Genomic DNA, 25,145 nt, shown 5'->3' with positions numbered 1-25,145 from the left:
TTACTTTTTTGTGGTGCTGGGATTTGAACTCAGGGTCTCATGCCATAAAGGTAACTTCCTATAAACACTGTTCTGCAACATACTTTTTTGAACTTAGTAATATAGCCTACAGATCATTCCATATTAAGGTGTGGAACTCTTTTTTCTTCTTATACCTACACATTACTCCATTGTGTGGATGTACAATCATTTCTTCAATTACTCCCATACTGATAAACATTGGTTTATCCAATCTCATGCTGCTATGAATAATGTCTTGAAAAAATAGCTTTGTGTGTATAGGATTTGGCATTTTTCAGAATGTTTGAAATTGATTCTATGAAGTGAAATTGCTGAGATAAGGAGTAAATAAATGTATATGTAATTTTTCTATATGTTATTAAATTTCACTCTGTAGAAGTTGTACTATTCTGTGTTTCCACCAGCAAAGCATAAGAATATTTACAGAAGTATTTAATACACAAAAATGTTAATCATGAGAAAAAAATTGGCAAATTCAACTATATTAAAATTAGGAGCTTCCGTTCATCAAAATGTCATAAAGAGATGAAAAACCAGAGCCACAGAATAAGAAAAGGTATTTACTATACAAATAACTATCAGATAACTTGAAACCAGAATATATAAATAACTCCTGTGGATCAATAAGAGAAAGATGAGCAACCACTAGGAAAATGAGCAAAAAATTGAAGAGATGTCCCACAAAGGAAGAAACACATATAGCTAACAAATATATATGTAAGTGCTCAACTACTTCAGAATTCAGGGAAAAATAAGTTAAGAAGGAAACGAGATACATAATAAACTGACATACCAAAAAAATGTAAAATAATGCAAATACCATATGTCAGTAAAGCTGAAGAGCAAATGAAACTAGATGAATATACTTGAAAATACTTACTCAATGACCATTATATGAGCCAGACACTTCTAGACTCTTGTGTATACCAATAAACAAAAATACCGGGACCTGTTGAGCAGGACAACAACTAAGATCCTCTAGCAATTTCTCCCCACAGACACACCAAGTTGAACAGCTATTCACGCACCAAACTACCAGCACAACATCTAAGGAAATCAGGAGAGAGACCACAGTGCATGCTTTGAGTATAATAAAATGAAAATACACATTGAAGAAGGCAAGAAGGAAAGAGTTGCTATTTCACCTACAAATAGCTCAGTCTGGAGAGAGACTCCTGCTTGGGGGTGGGGAGGGAAGAGAATCAGGCCCAGGTCTTAAAATTGAAACCCAGTATCTGGCCCACCATGGCAAAACCTTATGCTGGGCTAAGCCCCATGACCTTTACTTCCAGGCCAATACCTGAGGATAGGCCAGGAGGCAAAGAGACTGCCTCTATCACTTCTCCTCCAACCTCAGGAGGCAGGACTCCACCTACCTGCTGGGGAGCAGGGCATGAAAGCTAGCACAGGGCTTTCTATCAGAGCCCATGCCAGGTCCACCACAGTGAGTCCCAGCACCTGTATGTAGGTCAGAGCTCACAAATGGCATCAGGCAGATACCAGTGTACCTACGGGACAGACTTGAATTTTACCCACATCAGTTCCAGTCTTGTAGTGGGCCTAGGGAACACCCACCATCCAATGGAAACTGTGCAGTCCTTTGCAGCTGTGAGAATCAGATGCAACCCAGCTTAGCACCAGCCATGATAACCAATGGCTGTTTTCCACCACCCATGCCCCAGTTTTGGGTTGCACTGCTGTTGCCAGGCCAGTGCTCACAGATGGGGCTCTAGAACTGCCTTGGCACCAGGTAAGGACCTGCATCCCAGTAAAACAAACTTGTACTTCAGCCGACATCACTGAAGTGTGAACCCCAGTGAATCCCTGAGACTGTTCAGGTCCTTACAATTGTGATACTCAGGCATGACCCAGTTTAGGATTAGCACAGGTGGCCAAGGGTCTGCCTTGACAAACACTATACCAACCCTTTGATTAGGGGTAGGGTGGTAAGCACACAAGTTTCCTCTGGAACTAAGAACTAGGCTGGTTAAACTAACACTGGGCATACCCTAAGGGCCCCCAACCCCAGGCCTGCCTGCTGTTTCTTTGAAAGTTTTAACCAAATGACAAAACCCTAGCTAAAATGGCCAAGAAAATGAGAGAAGACAAAAATGACAAGATTGAAGAATTAAAGAAGAAGCATTATGGGCTGGACGTGTGCCTCAAGTGGTGTAGCACCTGCCTAAGTTCAAAGCCCTGAGTTCAAACCCTACCAACAAAACACAACAAGGAAGCATCACTACTCACCCTACAGAAATGAAAAATGATTATATAGGAATATTAACAGATAACTTTAGGCTAACAGGGTAGAAAACTTCCATGAATGGTCAAATTCATAGAAAGATACAAATTACCAAGGAAGATTCAAGAAAGAAAACAGCTTGGGCTGACAGTGTGGCTCAAGTAGTAAGAGTGCATGCCTAGAAAGTATAAGGCCCTGAGTTCAAACCCCAGTACCACAAAAAAGATAAAGAACACAGCTTAATAAAACTATAACAAGTAAAGAGGTTGACTTTAATAATTAACAAAATATCCACAAAGAAACACCCAGGTTCAGATGGCTTCATTGGTGAGTTCTATCAAATATTTAAAGCAATAACATCAATCTTGCACAAAAACATTCAGAAAATAGAGGAAGAAGGAATGTTCTTCAATTCATTCTATTAGAATACACGGATACAAAAGCTAAACAAAGACACCAGAATAAAACCAGACCAATATTCCTCATGAACACAGATGTAAGAAAAGTTAAAATATAAATAAAACTAATCTAGCAACACATAAAAGAAATTATACACATATAAATGGGGCTTGCAAGGGCCAAAGAGAGGCAAGAGAAAGAGAAAGCAGGCCATGGAGGGGGCTAGGAAGAGCTGGTCCTCGTAGCTGAGCTGGTCCCTGTGGTGGAATTTGAAAAGGCCCTAACATGAGGCCCAGAGGCCCAGGGTGGTGCTGCCTCCAGTGGGGCTTCATGGTGACCATGATGGCACAGCTCCAGGAGTTACCACTAGGGGGCAATGAAGAAGGGTGCCATCCCAGAGCCATTAATAACTGGTACTCCTTTGTGTGAGCCCCCATCCACTCTTCATTCTCCTTGCTCCCCAGCCTCAGATCAGGAGACTGAGAAAGAATATAGGAAAACAATTCCATTTACAATAGCCTCAAAAAAAAACCACCTAGGAATAAACTTAAGAAAGGAAGTTTAGTTTTACAATGAAAACTAAAAATCATTGAAGAAAGAAATCGAAGATTAGAGAAGATAAAAAGATCTCCCATGCTCATAGATTGGCAGAATCAATACTGTGAAAATGGCTGTATTACCAAAGACAATCTACATGTTCAATGCAATCCCTACCAAAATTCCAATGACATTCATCCATAGAGATTTAAAAATCAACCCTAAAGTTCATTTGAAAGCACAAAAGACCGCAAATAGCCCAACCAATACTGAGCACTCAACTAGCAAAAATGTTTTGTCTCTCTTATTATTGCTTATGTTTTCTCTTCAACAAAATTAGAGATAAGGGCAGAACAGGTTCTGCCTGGAAGAGAGAGGAGGTGGGGGGGAGAGGGAGGGGGCGGGAGACGGGGGAGAAATGGCCCAAACAATATATGCACACTTGAATAAATGAATAAAAAAAAGAGTAATGCTGGAGGTATCACAATACCTGACTTTGAACTATGCTATAGAGCCATAGAAATAAAAACAGCATGGTATTGGCACAAAAACAAACATTAAGACCAATGGAATAGAATAGAAGATCCAGATATGAATCCAAGCAGCTACGCCCACCTGATTTTTGACAAAGGCACCCAAAACATACAATGGAAAAAAGACAGCCTCTTCAACAAATATTGCTGGGAAAATTGGATATCTGCATGCAAAATACTGAAACTAGACCCATGTGTTTCATCCTGTACAAGTATCAACTCAAAGTGGATTAAGGACCTTAATAAAAGACCTGAAACTATGAAGTTAGTGCAGGAAAGAGCAGAGAATTCACTGAACTTATAGGCATAGGCAATGACTTCCTCAATAGAACTCAAATGGCTCAGCAACTAAAAGAAAGGATTAACAAATGAGACTACATGAAACTGAAAAGCTTCTGCACAAAAGAAATGGTCACCAGATTGAAGAGGCAGCCCATAGAATGGGAGAAAATCTTGACCAGCTACAATTGACAAGGGATTAATAGCCAGAATATACAGGGAGCGCAAAAAACCAAACTCCCCCAAAATCAATGATGCAATGGAGAAATGGGCAAATAAGCTGAACAGAGCTTTTTCAAAGAAGTCCAAATGGCCAAAACACACATGAGGAAATGCTCAACATCCCTGGCTATAAAGGAAACACAAATCAAAACCACGTTAAGATTCCACACCACTCCTGTTAGAATGGCTATCATCAAGAACACAAACAACAAATGTTGGCGAGGATGTGGGGGAAAAAAAAGGAGCCTCATACACTGCTAGTGGGAATGTAAATTAGTGCAATCACTATGGAAAACAGTATGGAGGCTCCTCAAAAATCTAAAAATAGAAATGCCGTATGATCCAGCATATATTAAAGGAATATGTCATACAATAAAGACACCTACACACCTACGTTTATTGCAGCACTATTCACAATGGCCAAGCGACAGAAACAACCCAGATGCCCTACAACTGATGAACAGATTAAGAAAATGTGATATTTATATACAATGGAATTTTATTCAGCCATAAAGAAGAATGAAAATTTGATATTTGTAGGTAAATGGGTGGAATTGGAGAACACAATCTTAAGTGAAGTTATCCAAGTTCAGAAAGCCAAAGATCGCCTGTTTTCTCTCATTTGTGGAATATAGGCCCAATACAAATACAAGCAATATTATGAAAAATAGGTCACACTAAAGGGAGGTCAATAATGGGAGAGGGAGGGTAAAAGAAGGAAGTTAAGAAGGTGAGTATGGATAATGTACCTCCTATATTTAGAATTTTTAAACCCGTTGAAATCACCATAAGAAAGGGACTCAGGTAGAAAGGAGAAAAGTAGAGGGATGAACCAATTCGAGTTATAATACATATATACATGGAATTGTCACAATGAGACCCCCTGTATAGCTTATACAAACAAAAATGTATTTTAAAAAAAAAAACCAGAAAACAGAAAGGTGAAACAGGTCCTGTCTGGGGGCTAGCACCAGTGGGTGGGGGGAGGTATAGAGAAAGGGTGTAGGAAGGTGAATATGGTAGAAATATTATGCACTCATGCATGAAAATGGAAAAATTAGATCAGCTGAAACTGTTCCAGAAATGGGGGCAGGGGAAGTAAAGGAGGATGATTGAGGGGGTGAATTCAGCTATGATATATTGTAAGAACTTTTGTAAATGTCACAATGTACCCCCAGGACAACAATAAAAAAAGTATAAAACCCAGTCATGGTGAGAAATGTTTGTAGTCCCAGCTACTTGGGAGGTTAAAGCAGGAGGACAGCAAGTTTTAGGGCAGCCTGGGCAAAGTTGCAAGATCCTACCTCAACAATAAAATAGAAATAAAAGGACTCAAGTGGTAAAGTGCTTGCAAGGCCCTGGGCTCAATCTCCAGTACTGTGTTGGGGGAGAAGGAATGGTAAACTAAAAACAATTTTTAAAGTGCTGAAATTAATTGTAGAAAGATCTAAATAAACGCAGACATTCCATGTTCATGAATTAGAAGAAATTGACAATTTTTCCCAAATTGAATTAGATTCAATTTGATATCTATTAAACTCCAGCAGTCCTTTTTGTTTTGCAGAAAAATTGGCAAGCTGCTTTTAAAATTTGCATGGAAATACCAAAGTTCTAGAATAGAAGAAACACAGTAAGAGGAGATAAACTACTTAATCTCTACGCTTACTATAAAAGAACAGTAAAGAGATTTAGGGCATACAGACAGGTATATAGGCCAAAGGAACCAAACTGAATGTCTAGAAATGAAGCCTTACATTTATGGTCAATTGATTTTTTTTCACAAATGTGTCAAGAAAATTCAATGGCGAAAATAACAGTCTTTATGACATGCAGTGCAAGGACAAGTAGGAATCTGTAGATAAAAGTAAGATCTTGGACTCTTTATCTCACACACAAAAATTAATTTATATGTACAATGGATCTAAATGTAAGAGCTAAGACAGCAATTATTCTAGAAGAAAACATAGGAGAAGTCTTTGTGCTTCATAATACACCTTTAAAAAAATGAAAAGGCAAGCTATGGAAGAAACCATTAGACTTTATATTATACCTTATAAAGGACTTGTATTCAGGATACACAAAGAAATATCACTACTCAACACTAAAAAACAAATAACCCAACCAAAAAATGGGCAAAAATATATCATAATGGCATTGAAATGAAAAGACAGAATGAGAATTAAACATTTTCAACACATATAAACAACAAAATAATCCATGTCCATAATAATAAAGAACGTGTACAAAATTATAAGAAAATGCACCTACAATTAGAAAAGAAAGCTGGAGATAGAATGTTCAAGACATATAACGCCAATACTTTCCTAGCTCCCTCCTCCTTATAATAACACTTAAGTAAGACCTACCATATTTTAGGGCTTTTGGAGCTGAGCTATAGTTTTGATACATGCCTAAAGTATCCTCTGAACCAAGAGTACATCTAGAATAACACAAGCAGATGGAAAGATATTCAGTAAGTACATAGGCATTTTCACATTTGCTAAATGGGGAAAATGACTGAATAGACATTTCACTAAGGAGGCTGTCTAAATGGCCAATAAATGTGTGAGGTGTCTGATATCACTAGTTATTAAGAAAATGAAAAGAAAACCACAATGAAACAAACAATACAGGCATGGGCTCCTGAAAAATACAGTCTGGAAACCAACACAATACACACACATGACACAAGGGTACTGTTCTAAGGCAAATTAAATGCAATATGTGATTCCTAATTATAGCATAGATAAAACTGAGATTTGATTATGAACTGTGTATCAAATAATACTAGAGTGATCACAAAACTGTAATTATATAGGAGAATGTTCTTGTTCTTAGCAGATACATAATGAAGCATTTAGGAATTAATCCTCATTTCATCTGATACTTATTTCAAATAGTTTAGCAACAAACATACTCATGTAGAGGAAGAAAGGAGCAAAGCAAATGTGGAAAAATGACAGCAGTTGGCGAGCACAGGTGAAAGGTATGAGTATATTCTTATAATTTTTCAGAATACTTCCAAGGATTGGAGATTGAAGCATGAAGAGAAATGTTTAACTACTGAGGTTAAAATTACACAAGACAAAACCTGATTTCCTATTTCTAAGTTAAAAAGCTTACACTAAGGACCCACCATGTAAAGACATAGAGACATAGAGGGAAAATATCATTTGATGGTGAAAGCAGTGGTTGGAGTGATACAACTACAAGCAAGGTTTGTCAATAACTACCAGAAACTAGGAGTGAGGCTCTCTAGATCTTCCCTCAGAGCCTACAGAAGGAACCACCATGTCAACATCTTGATTTTGTACTTATAGTTTCCATAACTGTGATAAGAATAACTTTCTTTTATTTTTTTGGTGGTGGTACTGAGGTCTGAACTCAGGGCTTCACACTTACTAGGCTTGCTAGGCAGGCGCTCTACCACTTTCTGTTATTTTAAGCCATCCAGTTTGTGGTACTTGTTAATGGAAGCCCTAGAAAGCTAATACAGATTTTGGTACTGGAAAAGGATGCTGTTATAACAAATACCTAAAAATGTGGAATCAACTTTGGAATTGAATAATGGATACAGGCTAAAAGAATTCTGAGTCTCTTGATCTTAAAAGCCTAAATTTCCTTGAGGAGACCATTGGTAGAAATATGGATGTTAAAGGTGATTCTGGTAAGGCTCAGAAGGAAGTGAAGAGGACAGTAGTGAAAGTTTATTATCAGCTTGGAGAATATATACAGGTATATATATGCATATGTACATAGGATCATTGGGAATGAAAAATTGCTAGAGATATGAACATTAACGGTGTTTCTGGTGAGGCTATAGAAAGAAAAGATGAACATGTTACTGGACACTGAAGAAAGGTGATCTTCTTAAGCAGTGGCAGAAACTTGGCTGAACTGGTTTCTGCTGTTGGGTAAAAAGACATTAAATGATAAACTTGGATTATCTAGCTGAGGAGACTTCAAAACACAGTGTGGAAGATGCAGGTTGGTTATAATAAAATGAGAAAAAAAAGCATAAATTGAAAATGGAACTGTTAAAAAAAAAAAGAAAGAAACCAGCTCATGATGATCTGGAAAATCCTAAATCTATCCAGACAGCATGCTCTGGAAAAGGTTGTGGCTGAACAAACCATCACTGAAGAGATTGGGGTGACTCATGAATCTAATCAATCATCTCAGCAGAAGCCAGGAAGAGAGATGGGGTTGTCCAGGAAAGATCTGTAGAGAACTCTCAGATCTAATGGTATGGATTTCTTGACACACATGAGATTGGCAAGGCTTTTGATCGTTTCATACCAGCAGAACAAGTGCCAGCCTAATGTGAAAGTGACAGTCATAGGACAAAATGAAAAAGGAGTTAAGCCGTATTGCTGAGGCCAGAGAGAGTGGGGCTGTAGCTATCTAGATGGGCTGAGAGGCCCAGAGGACAGGGCACTGAGCTCTAACACTACTCTGGGGTCTTGAAAACTCATGAAATTTGCCCTGGTAGGATAGAAACTTGCTCAATAACTCCTTTATTTCTTCCTTATTTCCCTTTAATAGAAATGTCTATTCTGTGCCTGTTCCACTATTGTGTATCAGAAGCAGAAAACTTGTTTTCTAGTTTTGCTGGTCTCTGAATAGAAAGGAATTTTGTCCCAGGATGGATCTTTTCCAAAGCCTCATCAACTCCTGAGTTAGGTGATTGAAATAATGAGACTTGAGACTTTTTAGTTGATATTTTGATGAGATTTGGATCTTTGACTTGGTTAAGATTGGGGGGGTATGTTGTAATAGGGTGGATGTATTTTGCATGTGTCGAGATGAATGTGAATTTTTGGAGGCCAGAGGGAACACTGTACTGGGTTGAATAGTAAATCTCCCAAATTCATGTCCACCTGGAGTCTCAGACTGTAACCTTATTTAGAAATAGATTCTTTGCAGATGTAGTTAAATTAAGATGAGGTAATGCTAGATTAGGGTGGGCTCTAAATCTAATGTCTATTGTCTTTATAAAAGACCATATAAAGACACAGAGACAGACATATAAGGAGAATGTCATTTAATGACCGAAACAGAGATTAGAATGATGTGTCTTCATGTCAATGAACACCAAGCATTGCTATCAAGTAGCAGACACTAGAAAAGGCAAGAAAGGATATACTCCTAGAGCCTGCAGAGAGACCATGGTCCTGTCAACAGTTTGCAGAGAGGATAAGTCTCTGTAATTCTAAGTCACCAGATTTGTGGTAATTTATTACAGAAGCCCTGGAAAACACAATAACTATAGGAAACTCTTCTATGAATTATGTTATAGAAAGAACAAATTGATATATATAGCAATATGAATAATCTTAAAAATAGTATGCTGAATTAAAGAAGTTTTATACAAAGAATACATACTGTATGGTTCTAGAAATAAGAAATTTCAGGACAGGAAAACTAATCTATAGCAGAAAAATTTCAAAACACTAGTTGCCTTTGGGAAGATAGATAGGAATTAATGGAAAGAAATGTGACAGAATTTTCTGGGATGATGGCAATCTTCTATGTGCTGAAAGGGATGAGGTTATATATATATATGCAGTGGTGTGTTGGAGATTGCCTGATGATTGTGTACATCCATTCTCAACTACATGTTGAGATGACACGTTGGTAGTCTGAAATTGGCCATGGTGGGAATATGTACACCATAGAAACTGGCAAATTATACAAATTAGGAACTTTTATCCCTGGAGAGTTGGTTGTTACAACATTTACTAGTAAATAACTCTATCCCATAATATGCATGCTGAAGTATTTGGAGGCATTCACTTACATCAGCAATTAAAAAAAATACATTAACAAAATGGATTGTTAGAGCTATAGATTAGATGCTAAGTCATAAAGTAAATAATATTAATGATAGAATCTAGACTGTGATATAATGTGTAATTGTGACAAAATTTTTTAACTTTTCTCCAAATTTAAAAATTTTCATTGAAACAAAGAGTGGAAATCTTTTCCAATGTGGATATCAAAAAACAGAAATATATGCATTAAACTTACCTTTTTAGGACTTCCGTTTTTACATTTCATTCTTTAACTGGTACTTATAGTAAGAGGAGAAAATCTGAATATTTTATTTGCTCAAGTAGTTGAACAATTTGAAGGGAATTTTTCATTTTTATCGTATTTTTAGATAGATTAAGGTAGGAGTAAGTATACCATTGAAACTGGCAAATGATCATGCTAATGTCCTAAGAGGAGAGGAGAATTGATTGTGGTCCTTTGGAAGAGAAGGATAGGATTTAGCACTAAAGTATAAAGATTAGCCTTAAGCAGCAAGAATCATCCTAACTTTTGAGTCAAGTAGGAAGAAAGCGAGAGTTAGAATGCAGAAGTTAGCAGAGAGTGGAGTGGGAAGTAGATGAAAGTACTTGCTGGTTTGAAACTGAACAGAAGACTGTCTGTTAAAGATAATGAAATAGTTGGATAAGAAAAGTCATGAAGCTCTAAAATAGCATTAATAAGGAATGAAACAGAGAGCTGACTAGGTAGTAGGAGACAGGCTACCAGACAAGAGAGAAGGCTCTAGACAATACCAAAGATAAAGAATTTATAGAGGCACTAATGAACAAAGTTATAGGATTTTTCTTTAGTATTGCTCCAAAGCAGCAATAAGAATGATTCCTTTCAATAATGTAGTTAAATAATGGATGATTGAGTCTAAGTAAGATTAGGAAGGAAGAAGAAACAGGCAAGGGCTGACAGATTAGAAGAAAACAAAATATCAAGGAACTAGAGATTTAAATAGCATTGAAGAGATGGTACAATGGGACTAAGAGGGTTATGAGAGCCAGAAGGATAAGAAAAAGATTATGGTCAGAGTGTACACGCTGGAATTTATTTCAGAAGAAGTGTTTTTCTAGAAATAATATATCTTGTTTTCCATTGATTTGGTTAGAAAATGGTATGTACATAATTCAAAAATTAAGTTTGTCTCAAGATATAGTACAATCACATGTTATAAACCAATAAATCTTTTCAAATCACATACATAAGTGCTGGGGTCAAGGCACTTTTGTGTAAGATCATAGATTTAAATCCCAACCTAGTCACTTAATAATTGTGATCTTGGGGTAGCACAAAGATAGGTGCAAATAATCACTAAAAAACTATTAACTGTTAGGACTTGTATTTCTGAGTAAAATGAAATAATCATACTTGTCTTTCTCTCCCACTGAAGAGTCATAACCTGGAGAAGACATATGGTACATTTGAAAATTGCAGATTTTCCTGGAGACAGGGGGAAAAGAATGGGGTTGGAGCCTCTTCAAACCACCACTCCCAGAGAACTGTCATTATGTAACCTGTCTGGTGGTCTCCAGGAAAATCCCATAAACTACATTGTATTTGACCAGACTTCTAGCTCACAAAATGCTAACAGCCTTTTAACGAAGAAATTATGTCAAAATGATCAGAGGCAATTGAATTTTATAGCTACCTGAGATGGTGGGTAATAGTTGAGGAAAACATAGGTTAATCAAAAAGCTTAGAAGGCAAAAATCTGGGGGATGAGATGTCATAGGGGGTTCTAAAAAGCTCTAGCACATTTCTGGAACTCTAGATGGCCACATACATGCATAAGGCTATCCACATGCCTCAGGTTGTGTATGCTCAGGGAAGATCTGAAAAGGTCCTAAGAAGTCATCTTTGACTAACCTTGAGGCTTTGTACAAGCAGGAAACGGAGGCTAAGATGAAATTATAAACTACATGGCTAAGTGTTGAAGATACTCTCAGCATGCACACAGAATCCCTCAGGAAAGATTGGAAAAGTACTAGTCCTAGACATAATGTTCTAGACATAATGAAAACATTATACTAAGTTACTGAACAGCACTTATTATGTGATTCATTTAAATAAAATGTCCAAAATAGGAAAATCCATAGGGATAGATAGTAGATTAGTGGTTGCCTAGGCTGGGGATAGAAATAGGGACTGAGAGAAATCTTTGAAGTGATAGAAATGTTCTAAAACTAGAATGTGGTCAGGTTTGATGAATTCTATAAATTTACTACAAATCACTAAATTGTATACTTAAAAGGAACAAGTTTTATGATATGTAATAAATGATAACTCAATAAAGTGGTGAAAAAATATTCCAACTGTATACTATAAAAAAGCTTACTTTTCTCCAAATATAGTAATAGATAGAATAGAAGTAAAGTGATGGAGAGAAACCAATTATGGAATGCTGAAGTAAGAACCTCTGAACATCTCCTCTTCCATAAAAGTAAAAAGTACACTGGCAAAAATCTGCAATTAATCTAAAGGCTTGCAACAGAACATGGAGAAGTTTCTTAAGAAAAACTAAGTAAGATTAGTAATGTTTGTAGCACTTCAACTGTCCACAATTCTATCTCCTCTCTCAGTATCCCTGAAAACCAACAACATTGCAATTACAGTAGCTACAAAATTCAGCAACATAGCTGAAACTAGAGGGGCTGAATAGTTCAAGAGCTCCCCAAAAACTGCATCCTCAGAGTATTTTTACTATTTGACCTGCCTGGGACCACAATGGGAAGCTACATGCTGAGTCCTTGTCTTTGGCCTGACTTGTATACCACTCTTGAGAATAGTTCATCTCTAGGGCATTTATCAAAACCAATCAGTAGGGATTGTATACCATTACAGCTGCTTGAGATGGCATTAACAGCTGAGACTAACAAGAGGCTGACAAAAAAACTTTTAAAAAATGGAAACAAGATGTCCATAGTGGCTTTGGAAAGTTCAGAAATAAATCTAGAAGGTAATGAAAATGTTTATAATACTGCTGTGATTACTAGACAAAAATTTAAATCACTTATTATAAGTTCTACAAATAACTAAAGTAAACTATGTATAAAGAACTAAAAGAAGCTGGGCACTGGTGGCTTACATTTATAATCCTAGCTACTCAGGAGGCAGAGGTCAGGAGGATCACGGTTCAAAGCCAGCCAGGGCAAATAGTTAGCAAGATGCTATCTCGAAAAAACCCTTCTCAAAAAAGGGCTGGTGGAATAGCTCAAGGTGTAGGCCCTGAGTTCAAACCCCAGTACTGCAAAAACACAAAAAAAGAGAGACAGAAAGTCTTAGAAAATAGAGAATAAAAACAGAAAGAAATTAAATTTCTCTAATAGGGGTCTCAATAGAAGATTTGAGTTGGCAGAAGAATCACCAACTTAAAGATAGGCGCACTACCTAGTCTGAAGAGATTAACCCACGCTGTGGAGAACAAATGAAAAAAAGGACAAAGAACAGTTATAAGAGCCTTGGAGAACTGTAAGTCTCTGAGATATCAACATACACATAACAGGAGTCTCAGAAAAAGGAGAAAAAGGGACATATTATTTAAAGAAGGAATGGTTAGTAGCTTTCCAAAACTGATGAAAAACATTAATCTACAGATCAGAGACTCAAAGTAGGATAAAATGAAAGAGATACATGTCTAGATATATATCCAAATTGTCAAAAGTGAAAGACAAAGACTGAATTTTAACAACAGTGAGAGAAGAGACAAGAGATGTCTCAATAAGATTAACAGCTGACTTATCAGAAAGGAGGAGGCCAGAAGGCAATAAGATGACATATTTAGGACTGGAGATGTGGCTGAAGTGGTAGAATGCCTGCTTTGCAAGTGTGAAGCCCTGGGTTCAAACCCTAGTCCCAGGGGGAAAAAATCACTGGGAAAATAACATACACATCACTAAAACTATACTTCAGAGGAGAGGACAAGAAAGAATAACGAGTGATTATGGTCAAAGTATGTTATATGTGTACGTGAAAATGCCACAATGAAACCCGTTATTCTGTACAATTAATTTATGTTAATAAAAATGTTTAAAAAACGGCACTTCCAAACTGAAGGAGAAAGTAAGCAGTCTCATATCAACAAACTGAGAGAATTCATCACTAGAACACCTGCCTATAAGAAAAACTAAAAGGAATCTTTTAGGCTGAAATAAATGGATGGTATATAGCTACTCAGAGTCACACAAAGAAAGAGCACAAGTAAAGTTGACTATACAGGTAGACATAAAAGACAGTATAAATGTGCTTTCCTTTGTAACTCTTTTTCTTCTATCTCACTTAAAAGATAAAAGATAACTACATAAAAATAATTATAAAATGGCTGGGCACTGGTGGCTCATGCCTGTAATCCTAGCTACCAAAAGGTAGCAATCAGCATGAACTTGTTTCAAAGCGAGCCCTGGGCAAGTAGTTCACAAGACCCTATCTCAAAAATACCCAACACCAAAAAAGGTCTGGTGGAATGGTTCAAGTGGTAGAGTGCCTGTCTAGCAAGCATGAGGCCCTGAGTTCAAACCCCAGTGCCACCAAAAAAAAATAATAAAACAATAATATAAAATTGTTGTTGGGGTAAAAAAAATCTGTAAAGATTTAACTTGTAATAGTACAAAGGGGAAAACAAGATACTTGAACAGCCATTTCAACAAATAAGATACACAAATGGCCAAAAAGTGTATGAAAATATGCTCAAGAGCCTAGTCGTTAGGGAAATAAAGTCAAAACTATGAGATACCACTTCATGCCCACCAAGGTGGCTATTATAATAAAAAAAAAGAGAGAAGAAAAAAACCCAGAAAATAACAAGTGCTGATTAGAGTGCAAAGAAATCCAAAAATTTTGTGCATTCCTGATAATAATGTAAAATGGCACAGTCTCTACGGAAAACGATATGGCGATTCATCAAAAAATTGAATGCAAAATTACCGTACTATCCAGCACTTCCACTTATGAGTATATATCCAAAAAAGAAGTGAAAGCAGATACTCAAATGTATTTGTACACTCATGTTCACAGCAGTATTACTCACAATAGCTAAAACAGGGAAGCAACCGAAGTGTCTACTGTTGAATGACTACATTTTTAGAATCAGCATATACATACAATGGAATATTACTCAGCTTTAAAAAGGAAATTCTGGCATATTCTACAACATGAACAAACCTTGAAGACATTATGCTAAGTAAAATAACCCAGTCACAGACAGGTGTGACAGTGCACATCTATAATCTTAGTGTTTGGGAGGCTGAGGAAGAAGGACCATGGGTTCAAGGCCAGCTTGGATTCCAGAGCCCAAGGCCAGAATGGGCTACATAGTGAGACCTTGTCTCAAAATACAACAACAATAATAACGCCCCAAATACAAAACCCAGTTGCAAAAGAACAAATACTGAATGATTTTGCTTATAGGAGGTACCTAGAGTAGTCAAATTCAGAGACAGAAAGCAGAATGATAGTTGCCAGAAGGTAGGGGAGAGGGAAATGAGGAGATAGTGCTTAATGGGCACAGAGTTGAAAAGTCCTGGAGATGGATGATGGTAATTGTTGCAGAACAATGTGAATATACTTAATGCCATAGACCTATGCACTTAAAACTTGTTAAAATGGCAAATTTTATGTTATGTACACTGTATCACAATAAAAACAAAACTTCCTCTACAAAAAGACACTGTTAAGAGAATGAAAAAACAAGGTACAGAGACAAAATATTTGCAAATCACATATCCAAGGGGGGACTGTGTTAGGAATAAATATGTGTATTTCAAAGGTCATTAGGAAGGAAATAAACAATCCAATGATGAAATGGCAAAAGATTTGAACAGACACTTTAGCAAACAGGATATAAGGATGGCAAATAAGCACATGAAAAGATATTCAACATCATTAGACATTAAAGAAATGCAAATTAAAAGAACAATGAGGACCACTTCACATCTATCGGAACCACCAAAATAAATACTGACAATACCAAGTGCTGACAAAGATGTAGAGCAAGTGGACTCTCATACATTGTTGGGGGAAATGCAAAATGGTACAGCCACTCTGGAAAATGGTTTGGCAGTTTCATATAAAGTTAAATGTACACTTACCATATGACCCAGTAATCCCACTTCTAGATATCTACTTAGAGAAATAAAAACTTATGTTCACACAAAAACCTGTACAAGAATGTTAATATCAGTATTATTCATAACCACAATAGCCTGGAACAAACCCAAATACACTTCAAAGGGTAAATGAATAAACTTTGGAAAAATCCATACAATGAAATGTTGACTCCACAAAATGAATGAACTACTGATACAAAAAACGCTTGGATGAGTTTCAAAGGCATTATGCTGAGTGAAAGTCAGTTGCACAAGATTACACACTGGATGATTCCATTTATATGACAGTCTCTAAAAGATAAATCTAAAGTGATGGAGAACAGATCAGTGATTGCCAGGAATTATGGATGGGGGTTAGGAGTGAATATAGAGGTACAATATGAGGGAGTTTTTCAGAGTGATGGAGCTATTCTGTCTACTGATTGGGGTGGTGGTTACATGAATCTACATGATTTACAATTCACAGAAGAAAAAGCCCCATGCAATTTTATTGTAAGTTCATTTCAAAAACAAAATACTAGCTATAATATCACCATCATCATCATTATCATCATCTATAGTTATTTTACTAATAAAAATGTTTAGAATTATTTGCAAAATGGGATCTACAACTCAGCAAGGTCAATTTATGTCTGGTACAATAACTGAAAGGTACAGAGATAAAACAACACTAAATATAAAAGCTTCATAACTTTTACTAATTTCTCTCTTTAATATTTCATATCAGGATATGTTCTCTCTGGATCATTCCCTACAAACATTGTCATATACTGAATAAGGAATTAAATAAGTGTTCAACTTATAATTGTGGGACCCTAGGTTACATTCCTAAATCTAACACTTTAAGAAAACTCTCGACTTGCCTTTTGTGCCTAATTTTATCTTCCTCTTCATTGAGGTCATGTACTTGTCTGCACTTGTCTTTTTGTGGTATGCTGTGAAGGTTTAAAGCAAGGAGTTTCAAAGATAGGAAACAGAACAGATTCATACATCCCCCCCAACCCCCACCCAAATACCAGGTACTGTTCTAAGTGATTTACATGTATTACCTTACTTAATCCTCCTAACAATCCTATATTATAGCTACTATTAATAGTCTCACTTTACAGATGAAGAAACTGAACTACAGAGTGATAACTTCCCAGCATCTCATAGCTAGTAGGTGGGGGAGCCAGGATCTTCCCAGGCAGTCTGCCTCCAGAGTCCATGTTCATAATTAGTATGTCATTTTTCTCCACAAAAGGCTGTTCATGTGTTATTCATTCCTTCCTTTACCACTATTTTGCCATATCTATGGTCTCTCAATAATTCTCAGGGCTTCAGTCTATCATCTAAGCAGAGACAATTCCCAACTATATACCTAAATCTGACCTCTCTTAAGCATCACTGCTTTATTTCTAACTGCCTTCTCAATATCTGCATTGATGTTCCTGTCATTTTCACACATTTGACATGTTTAAAGTCAAACTCGTCCTTCTTCAAAATTTCTCCAAAAAAGGCTTTCTTAGTTTGGCCAGTTGTTAAACCACACAGCCTTAGAACATCTGGGTTATCTTTGACACACTCCTCTACATTGACCCTCATCCTTCATTCTCAGTCAACAAGTTTCATCAATTCTTCCTTTGCAATATCTCTTATTAACAAACCTACTTCCACTTCCAATTCAACTGTCATCATTATAGTCTGGATATTCACGTCTAAATGACTAAATACTTCCTAACCATTCTGTTTCCTTTCTGTAATCCTATTTATTGGCCACCACATTAATCAACTTCAAATATGGTTTTTATCATGTTACTTTTGGCTCAAAAAACATCTCTGTGCAAACTCAATAACTAAAAAATTAACTCTGTATACAACCAACCAAATAAAGTCTAAAATTCTTAGCTACATTTCCAACCTTGTCTCTTATAACTCCCCCAAGCAGTCAGTAGTGCTCATAACAACTATTGCAGTTGAAATGCCATTCCCTCTCCTGTCTAAATTGTTAGTATTAAAAGAATATTTAAATTTTACCTCTTCTGAGAGGCCTTCAGTCACACCAATAAAACTCTGAACTTCTATAGCACTTAACAACTATATTGTGTATTGTTACTAAATGTTTTGTGTACATCTCCAACCAGACTGTACTTAGCATAAGCCCAGGAACCATTCTTAAAACTTCTGTATACCTTTCACCATGCATAGTAAAATTGATCTGCTAAATTAATTCTTTCAAGTTAAGTCATATACTATTTATGTATATATTTTGTGCTAATTTATAGTTTAAATATCCTTCACAATCTAGCCTCACTTTCCTTTTCAGTGACCTCTCCTGTCATTCCCTACTACACTGAACTTCTCATTGTTACCCCTTAGATAACCAGGTCCTATTCACTTACTACCTGTAATGTCCTTTTCTCTTTACCTGACAAATGCCTGTTGATCCATCAGGACAGTACACATGTCAACATCTGACTCCCCCAACTAGATTAGGATGCTTTATGTCTTGTGTTCCCTTCAGCATTTGATTCAAATCTATATAAAAACAATTGCCATGTTGTCATGCAAGAAACTATGCACATATTTGACTGTCTCATGAGACTTCACATTCATCAAGAGTAGTAACAGTTTGTCTTTTCCCTAGTCCTTTCATTAATTCTTCACATCTAATACTCTGATAGCAAACCATTCTCTCAAGTAAAGAACATATCAAAGCTAGTGAGGACTGCATACCTTGGTAATAAAGAGCCTTAAGGAAGGAGTGACGGTCAGCTCCCTGAAATAAAGATTTTTCTATTTCCATTTCTCGCCGAGTCAGTTGTTTGCTTTTTGAAAATCTCTGTGGCAGGCAAAGGATTCGCTGACGCTCTGAGATCCTTTCTTCAATATCTTGGAGACGATTCTGTATTGCTTCTGGAGTTGCCCTCAGCCTTGTCCTCTGAAACCAGGGAAATGAAATAGTAGAAATCATACAGGACATACCCTGAAAGTGATGAGCTGATGCCTTAAGTAAGAAAGAAAATGATAAGGGCCCAGAAGTTAAAAGTGTTTATGGAAAGTGTGAGCTAAGAAGTGAGCAAAAAGCTTCTCTTTTACTAATGTCTCTAACTTGAAAATCAAAGAAGATTCAGACCCAAAGCTCAGTTTTGGAAGAACTAAAACTGAAAAGGTTTTCAATGAGATCCTGCTCTTTATTCTCCAGAAAAACTAAAAAGGTTTTCAATAAAGAGATCCTGCTCGGGGTTGGGGATTTAGCTCAGTGGAAGAGCGCTTGCCTGGCAAGTGCAAGGCCCTGAGTTCGGTCCCCAGCACTAAAAAAAAAAGAGATCCTGCTCTTTATTCTCCAGAAAAAAAAAAAAAAAAACAACAACATTGCCCCACTCACCTTTTCACCCGAAATATGGCTCTTCCAGATCAAGATTTCTGTTTCATTGAGCCCCAGTTCCCTGAGAGAAGCAGTTTCCTGGTCCTTTTCATGTAGTGTCTGGAATTGGGACAAAGTCATAGTCCCAGCTGCTTCCTTCCCAAAGGGCTTGTACATGGTCCCGGGGGCAAAGCTCTCTTTCTTAGAGACACATCTACAAAAGAAGCAAGGTGTGAGTAAGAAAATCTTGTGGTTACAATTCACAGCAATGGAGGTCACCATTACAACAGGCACACCTTCTCTCTCATGTTCTATTTCTAGGCTGACACAACACTGTAACAAGATCAAACTCCATCAGTAGTCCCCTCATTCAGGATAATAAATGACTAAATCATTTACTGAGTACCTACTAAATATTTACTGAGTACCTACTATGTATCAGATGCTGTGCTATATACTGACGACTTAATAGTAAAATAAAAGATATGGCTCCTGCTTTTGTGAAAGAACAGTGGATGAGAGGAAAATGACATTATCAAGTTATAAGTGCTATGGTGGGGGAAATGCAGGGTGTTTTAGGAGGACATAGGAAAGGTACTTGATCCAGGCTGTAGGATATGTGAAGCTTCCTAGAGGAAGAGATGCAGAAGCAAAACCCTGGTTAACATGTAAAAGTCTGTGGTAGGGTGTTCTTTTCAGGCTTTAAGAAGGGTCTATCACCTGGAAGTGCAGGTCTATGATATTGTACCTGTTTGCAAAATCAATACCTACTCCTCAATGGAGACAGATGTATCAAGCTGATGTTGAAGGAGGCTTTTCAGCTGCCTTTCCCCTTCTGTTTCCAGCTCCTCCAGGACATGGTCATCACTCTTCACACAACTGTTTACCCTGGAGCAGACATAAGAATATACACTAAAAGTGGGAGACAGAGAGTCTTAAAATACAGTCCTTATCTATATTACTGATCATTAGTGACCCTATTCATTCAAAGACACTTCTTTAATAACCCATCACCTTTTATTATTCATTCCACAACTATTTACTAAATACCTACTTACACAGAAGGCACTGTGTGAAGTAGGGATGGAAATCAAAGATACCCAAGACATAGTTTATTTCAAGAAACTTGTAATCTATTTCTGGGGAATAAATATACATGCTTATGTTGTGTGTATGTACCTGGGTTGGGAGACAGAATAAGAATAAATAATGACACAGAGAAGCATATGTCTAATTAGTAAAAGCTCATAGAAGAGATTAATTTGGAACTAAGGTGGTAAAGGAAAACTTCAGAAAGGTATTCTTAAGTTGGCATGTGAAGGATGGGGTATGATGAAGAAAAGAACTAGGAAAGCAACTATGAAGAGACAGAAATGGGAAGAATGGGAGGTTCTATTTAGATTCAGATTGTGAACAGCCTTAACTAAGGGGACTGGGCCTTAATGTGTAGGTATGAGAAGTAATTTATCAGCCAATTAGGTGACATACTTCAAAGTAATATTTTAGGCCATATGGATTAGAAGGAAAGAAACCAGAAGAACTTATAAAGAAATGATTGAAGTATAAGATGATGAAAGTCCAGACTGGAGTGATAATTGTGGAAACAGGAAGGGTTATATGAGAAAGGGCTTTTGGGTAGGGGAGAGGGTTAAGGAAGTCAAAGATAACCCCTAGTTGGGAGCCAGTGGCTCACACCCGAAATCCTAGCTACCTTTGAGGCTGAGATATGGAGGACAGTGGTTTGAGGCCAGCTCGGGCAGAGAGTTCATGAGACCCTACCTCAACCAATAGCTTTGTGCACCTGTCATCCCAAGGTATATGGGAGGCTAAGATCAGGAGGATTGAGGTTCTAGGCCAGCCCACGCAAAAAGTTTGTGAGACCCCCATCTCTGTGAAAAAAGCTGGGCATGGTGGCGCAAAGAGGAGGACTGTGGTCCAGACTGGCCTGGGCAAAAAGTGAGACCCTATCTCCAAAATAACCAGAGTAAAATGACTGGAGGTGTGGCTCAAGCAGCAGACTGCCTGTCTAGCAAGCATGCAGTCTAGAGTTCAAACCCCACTACCACCCCCCCAAAAAAATATAGCCCCCTAATTTAAAACTGCGTAACTAAGGGAATGATAGCGCCAATGAAGGAAAGCAGTGGGACCAGATAGAATAAATGCCTGGGAAAAGGAAAGCCAGTATTGTTATGGCCATATTGAGTCAACCACCTATTACAACTGAAATCCTAGCATGAAGTATCAGGACTACTCTCAAAACAGAGTCTGAAGTCATAATGTAAGTGATTGGCTAAAAGGCAAGTGAGACATGAGACAATAGAGAAGAGTCTAAGGATGAACATGGAAATCTCAAGTCATCTGTGTGGACAAGATCTGGAGCTATAAGAGAGATTTCTAAAAGAGAAAGAAATATGAAGGGAGTCACAACATTTTATAGTTTAGGCAGAACTGAAGAAATCTAGATAATAACTAACACAAGCTAACTAACTTTAGATAACTGAAAATTCTTTTTAGCATAAAGAAATAATGGGACTACTTAAGCACACAATAATAGATTAAGATAATGCCATGAGGAAAATAAATATTAAATGCTTTCCTTTTAAAGTACCTTTTTTCTAATGGGGTTATAATAATAATGTCCAAAAAAACCCCTGTAATTATAAGCAAGAGTCCTATGCTCCAGAAAGACTTGGCCTCCTTTTAGAAAATTCTTAGGTTTAAAAAAACATCCTTTTAAGCATCTCAATTTTTATTTATTATTTAGAATTCCGAAAGTTCTTGCCAAGTTTTAAGTTTTTTTCCAATGAATAAACCATAGCTAAATATATCGACACACATGAATCTCAAGAAGAGATGTTGTTATAAAAAGCAAGTAACAGAAAAATTCATACAATATATGCCAATTTGTATAAAGGGGAACTGGATAAAACTAGGGATAAATTCATATGCAGAAAACTATTTTAAAAATAAAAATAGGGCTGGCAGAATGGCTCAAGCAGTAAAGCACCTGCCTAGGCAAGCGTGAGGTCTGGAGTTTAAAACCCAGTACCTCCAAAAATAAAAAAACAAAAAATAAGCAGTGGAATAATTAACGCAAAATTCTTTATAGTGGTCATTTCAGGCATAAGGGGGAGACAAGAAAACACAGGGGAGCTCTTAAGGTATGAATGATGTCCTATTTCTTGAGTTTGTACTGGATATAAGTTTTTTACAATTTTTCTTTAAACTATCCATATATGCATTATTTTTCATGTATGAGATATATCATTATTTAAAAAAAATTTAAAGGTCCTTTTCCGGCAGGGAAAATAAGGCACTTTTTTTCCCAAAAAGATGTAACTAACTGAGAGTGGAGAGAATATTAAAAGTACCGCACTATTCCTGAATAACTCTGTTGCAGAATGAATACAAACGTAATTTAATGGGGATCCTTTTAACCTTTTAAAAGGTTTTCTGTCCTGTTCATAACTGGACCGGGGGGGGGGGGGGGGGGGGGGGCTGTCTGGCCCTCAACAATAACCATTTAGGTTCAAGCAGTCATTTACTGCAGAACCAGTAGGGGGAACTGCCTGCAGCAATGCCTGTCTTTTTCTACAACACATCGAGCTGACTTTGTGTTTTCATTTTAAATTTGTAGAAGCAAAGTATCACTTCTTAATTTAAGATCTGAAAGCGCTACAGGTTTCCTGGCCCCGCCAAATCTTTAATATTCAGACAATGCAAATAGATGCGCCCACCCTGAGGTCCTCTCTGAAGATGAGGTAGAGGTAGAGTGAGCCAGGGAGGAACTGGCAAGGTTATCTCCTGCGCTGCCAACGAGGCGCCTTTTGCCCAGGTGGGTCAGTCTGAATCAGGAAGAAGCAATGTACCACCCCCCCGGCCCCCGCTCTTCGCTTTTCCTCCCCCAGCTTCTGGGGCTACAGCTTGGTGAACATCCGTAAGGAAACCGCCCTAGGAGCGGCTGTTTCTGAACTTCGCCATGCAGGCCTGACTGGCCCTCCTCCCCTTCCCTTTCTCCTTTGTTTCTCCGCTCTCACGAAACCGCCTCTCAAGAACGTGATACACCCCAAACAGAAAGTAATAAAAGCCATCTTCAAAGTAAAAGGTAGAACAGAGCTCCCCTTGCCGCTGCAACTCAGACAAGCCCTTACCTCTTCATGATTCCACAGGCCCCTATCTTTAACTCGGGTAAATAGGCCGGCCGCGGACCTCAAGTCCCAGAACTCTGCGCGGCAAACTCTACGAAGATTGTGACGCAGCGTGGGGTTCTGGGAATTGTAGTACCACAGAGCTAGCTAGAAATAAAGCGAAAGTAGGTATTGTGTGACCGGTATATTGTAAATTGTTTAAGAATTTCTCATATAGGTTAAAGGTAACACCAAAAATATCCATCTCATAAACCCATGAGTCACCTTTGGCTTCTTAACTCTAGTCCAGTATCAGTAAATCCTAGCTCTTTTCTAATTTCCCTTGAATTTGTCTCTATTGACCCTGCTTCTCTTTCAAGGATTGATTTTATCTACCTCCTGTTTCCAGTCAAGCCAATAGTCTATCGTCTGCGTTGTAGCCACGAAGATCAGATACCAGTGTGACTATATTAATTGCATTAATGCTTCTCTATCTGTAACACATGCTTCTGCGCTCTTGCTAGTCAAAGTCAGAAATCTGGATATATCCAGGACTTTGAATGTTTCATTGATAAATATGATGAATCAAGAGTGAGGTTTAGGGCTGGCGGAGTGGCTCAAGTGGAAAGAGCGCCTGCCTAGCAAGCTTAAGGCCAAGTTCAAATCCCAGTTCCAAAAAAAAAGCTGGCAGAATAACTCAAGTGGCAGAGCACATGCCTAGCAAGCGTGAGGCCCTGAGTTCAAACCCCATAACCGCCAAAGCAACAAAAAGGAAAGTCTGAGAATCTATCACGGCCAAGAGAAAGGAAGGGAATATAATATGGTATCCTGCAAAGATTCTAGGTTAAAAACTACAGAAATGTGAATAAAGCATGGTATGCACTTATTCGGCTTGGACTGGTGGAGTGGCACAAGTGGTAGAGCGTCTGCCTAGCAAGGGTGACGTCCTGAATTCAACCCCCCAGTACCAGCACCACTAATAATAATAATCAATAATAAAAATAATAAGGCTCATTAGCTGTGACGAATAAACCAAAGTTTTGTAACACGTTAACACTAAGAGCAAGTGAGTAGAAGTATATGGAACAATGTAGTATGTAACTTTTATGTAAGTCTAAAACTTCTAAAAAATAAAGTTTATTTTTAAAAAGTACCCTAAAATAATATTTTCCACTTACCAGATTGAGAAGGATACAAAAGTTTGACAATACATTTGTTTTACTGGGACTGTATTTTGTTGGTAGGAATGTAAACTGGTACCTTTACTGACAGCAACTTAAGGATCCTACTACAATTCAAATGCACATTCCCGTTAAAGTAGCAATTGAACACATCTATGAATACTATCCTCAATACAACAAATCTTCAAGTCTATAAGCATTTTCATTGCAACACTGTTTACACAAAATATTGGAAATAAGTTCAATATCCAAGAAATTATATTCATTCAATACAAACTGCAACAATTAAAAGGATGCAAAGTCCTCTGTGGAGTGCCACAGTCTCCAAAACATGGTG

At 37.5% G+C, this 25,145-nt stretch overlaps 1 protein-coding gene across 1 annotated transcript in view; it reads right to left on the bottom strand.

Annotated features, from left to right (window-relative positions):
* Rbm41 (RNA binding motif protein 41) overlaps positions 1–23,720 on the bottom strand; it is a 60,919-nt gene extending 37,199 nt beyond the window's left edge. The window contains exons 1-4 of the mRNA XM_020185229.2: positions 23,652–23,720; positions 20,272–20,388; positions 19,522–19,714; positions 18,870–19,074 (exon numbers count right to left, since the gene is read on the bottom strand). Coding sequence (XP_020040818.1) covers positions 18,870–19,074; positions 19,522–19,714; positions 20,272–20,388; positions 23,652–23,659 — 523 coding nt within the window. The 5' untranslated portion in view covers positions 23,660–23,720. The remainder of the gene's footprint in view (positions 1–18,869; positions 19,075–19,521; positions 19,715–20,271; positions 20,389–23,651) is intronic.
* Positions 23,721–25,145: the final 1,425 nt, after the last annotated feature.

Source organism: Castor canadensis, chromosome X, assembly GCF_047511655.1.
Source record: "Castor canadensis chromosome X, mCasCan1.hap1v2, whole genome shotgun sequence".
NCBI classification, from domain to species: Eukaryota; Metazoa; Chordata; class Mammalia; order Rodentia; family Castoridae; genus Castor; species Castor canadensis.
Note: the sequence above shows the minus strand (reverse complement) of the source record. Positions and strands in the feature narration are given on the sequence as shown.